At 60.7% G+C, this 2745-nt stretch overlaps 1 protein-coding gene across 2 annotated transcripts in view; it reads right to left on the minus strand.

Moving 5' to 3' along the window:
• Positions 1 to 2532, minus strand: part of STX5 (syntaxin 5) — a 3447-nt gene extending 915 nt beyond the window's left edge. For both annotated transcript variants that reach the window (XR_003538244.1, XM_027708110.1), the window contains exons 1-8: positions 2462 to 2532; positions 2020 to 2075; positions 1848 to 1918; positions 1639 to 1755; positions 1480 to 1536; positions 835 to 901; positions 662 to 762; positions 39 to 77 (exon numbers count right to left, since the gene is read on the minus strand). Coding sequence is in view for 1 of the 2 variants with exons in the window: in XM_027708110.1 (XP_027563911.1) it covers positions 39 to 77; positions 662 to 762; positions 835 to 901; positions 1480 to 1536; positions 1639 to 1755; positions 1848 to 1918; positions 2020 to 2075; positions 2462 to 2469 (516 nt within the window). In the remaining variant the exon portion in view is untranslated. The remainder of the gene's footprint in view (positions 1 to 38; positions 78 to 661; positions 763 to 834; positions 902 to 1479; positions 1537 to 1638; positions 1756 to 1847; positions 1919 to 2019; positions 2076 to 2461) is intronic.
• Positions 2533 to 2745: the final 213 nt, after the last annotated feature.

Raw genomic sequence — 2745 nt, forward strand, 5'->3', positions numbered from 1 at the left:
TGGAAGATGGAGCCCAACTCCACGATGGTGGACTCGATGTTCTGCATTGTGTCCGCCCGGCTCTGGATGTAGGAGTCCTGGGAAAAGGGGGATTGGGGGGTCAAGGAATCCTGGGAAAAGGGGGTTGGGGGTGTAGGAATCCTGGGAAAAGGGGATTTGGGGTGTTGGGTGTAGAAATCCTGGCAAAAGGGGGGTTTGGGGGGTCTGGGTGGAGGAATCCTGGGAAAAGGGGATTTGGGGGGTGCTGGATGTAGGAATCCTGGGAAAAGGGGGATTCGGGGTGGTCTGGGTGGAAGAATCCTGAGAAAAGGAGATTATTGGGGGCTCTGGGTGCAGCAATCCTGGGAAAAGAGGATTGGGGTGCTGGATGTAGGAATCCTGGGAAAAGGGGGGTTTGGGGGGTCTGGGTGGAGGAATCCTGAGAAAAGGAGATTACTGGGGGGGTCTGGGTGTAGGAATCCTGGGAAAAGGGGATTGGGGTGCTAGATGTAGGAATCCTGTGGGAAAGGTGGGTCTGGGGGGTCCCAAAGCAGGGGGAGGGCAGCAGGACCCCAGACAGGGGGGCTGTCGACCCCCTGAACTGAGAGGGCCCCTCTGGGGGGGCTGCAGCCTCCAATGCCCCCCCTGCCCCTCCCCAAACCCCCCCTGGGGTCTCCCCCACCTGCTCATCCAGGAGCTGCAGCTGTTGGTGTGTCCGAGGGTCCATCTCGATGGCCACGGCCCCCGAGTTGGGGGGGTCATCCTGCAGCACCACGGGGTTCCCTGGGGGGCAGGGGGGGTGGTGAGGGGGGCAAAGGACCCCCCAGAGCCCCCCCAAAAAATCCCGGGACTCACCGAGGTTGTTGGGGGTGACGGGGAGGGAGGAGAAATGTTCCCGACGGCTCCGCTGCTGCTTCAGGTTCTGGGAGGGGGCAAAAGGGGGAAATAAAGGGGGAAATGAGAAGGAAAAGGGGAAAGGAGGAAAGGGAAGGAAAAGGGGGGTCAGGGGAAGAAGAGGGAAATAAAGAGAGTTGAGAGAAAAGGGAGGGAAAAAAGGGGTGAGATAAAAAGGGGAGAAGAAAAAGGGGGAAGGGGAAAAAGACGGAAAGGAAGGAAATGGGGGAAGGGGGAAAAGGAAAAAAAAAAGGCAGGAAGTGAAAAAACGAGGGAAAGGGAAAAAAATAAAGACAGGAAGGAAAGGGAAGGGTGAAAAACAGGGGAAATTAAGGAAGTCAAAAAGATAAAAGGCAAAGAAGAAAAAGGAGAAAATGAGAAAATGGGAAAAAAGGAGAAAGTAAAAAAAAGAGGAAAGGAAAAAAGGGGAAAGGAAAAAACAAGAAGGGAAAAGAGGGGAAAGGGAAAACAGGAGAAAGAAAAACGAGAGAAAACAAAAGAAAAAAGGGGGAAAGGAAGAAATGAGATAAAAAGGAAATAAAAAAAGGGAGAAGGAAATTTGGAAGCAGAGGAGGAAGGAAGGGGGGAGAAGCCCCCAGGACTCACCTCCGTCCGCACCTCCAGCACCGACTTGAAGTCGTTGGACATCGAGGCCAGTTTAGACTGGGGGGGGAATTAGGGGGGTCAGCAGGTGCTGGGGGGGGTGGGTGTCCCTGCCCCCCCTTTTCCCACCCCCCAGTGCCCCCCAGTGCCCCCCAGTCCCACCTGCAGTGACACCACCACGGTGTTGGAGTGGGAGTGGACGTGGCGCCCGCCGGGGCCCCCCCGGGCCCGGAGCAGCTCCTGCAGCTGAGCAATCTGCTTGTTCAGGCTGGTGATGTCCTGGGGGGGGAAACGAGGGGGGGTCAGGGACACCCCAAACTCTGTCCCCTGGGGTGGGGGACACCCCAAAAGCTCCCCCTTGCCCCCCGGACCTGGCGGATGATGTAGGTGAGCTCCTCGATCTCCACGGCCTTGTCGTCGAACAGGGATTTCCTCTTGGCCACTGAGGGGGGGAGGGAAGTGAGGAGGGGCTGCCAGGAGCCCCCTTCCCACCCCTAGACCCCCCCTGAGCCCCCCCCCGAGGCCACCCCAGCCCCCACTCACGGATGGTGAGCTTCTCCAGTTTGGCAAAGGTGTTGCTCAGGTCCTTCCCGATGCGCCTGGAAAGGGGGAAAAGGGAGGGTCAGGGATTTTTGGGGTGTCCCTGGACCCCCCCATCCCGATCCCACCACACCTGGGGACCCTTCCCCCCATTCCTGGGGACCCTGAGCCGCTCCTGCCCTACCTGGAGACCCCAACCCCAACACCTGAAGACCCCAACCCCTTTTTTTGGGGGACCCCAACCCCTCCTGTCCCACCTGGAGGCCCCAAACACCCCCAGTTTTGGAGACCCCAACCCCTCCTGTCCCGCCACACCCGGCGACTCCAACTCCTCATTTTTGGGGACCCCAACCCCTCCTGTCCCACCTGGAGGCCCCAAACCCCCCAGTTTTGGAGACCCCAACCCCCCCTGTCCCCCCCCAGGCCCCCGCAGGCCCCCTCTCACTTGGCCATCAGGCTGAACTCGCTGCGCTGCCGCCCCGGGCCGGGAGCTCTGCCGGGCTGGAGACCCCCATCCTGGGGGAGAAAGGGGGGTCAGGGGCTTCCCAGGGGTCTGGGGAGGGCATTGGGGGAACCCCCTGGGGGGGTGTGGGGGGACAGGGGGTCCCCCAGGGACAGGAGGGTCGGGGGGAACCCCGGGGGGTCACAGGGGGGTCAGGGGAGGGGGGAAACCCCCAGGGACCCCCCCAGGGTTGAGGTGAAGGAGAGTGGGGGGAACCCCGGGGGGTC

This window comes from Neopelma chrysocephalum, unplaced genomic scaffold (genome assembly GCF_003984885.1).
Source record: "Neopelma chrysocephalum unplaced genomic scaffold, ASM398488v2 Primary Assembly neopelma1_95520, whole genome shotgun sequence".
NCBI lineage: Eukaryota > Metazoa > Chordata > Aves > Passeriformes > Pipridae > Neopelma > Neopelma chrysocephalum.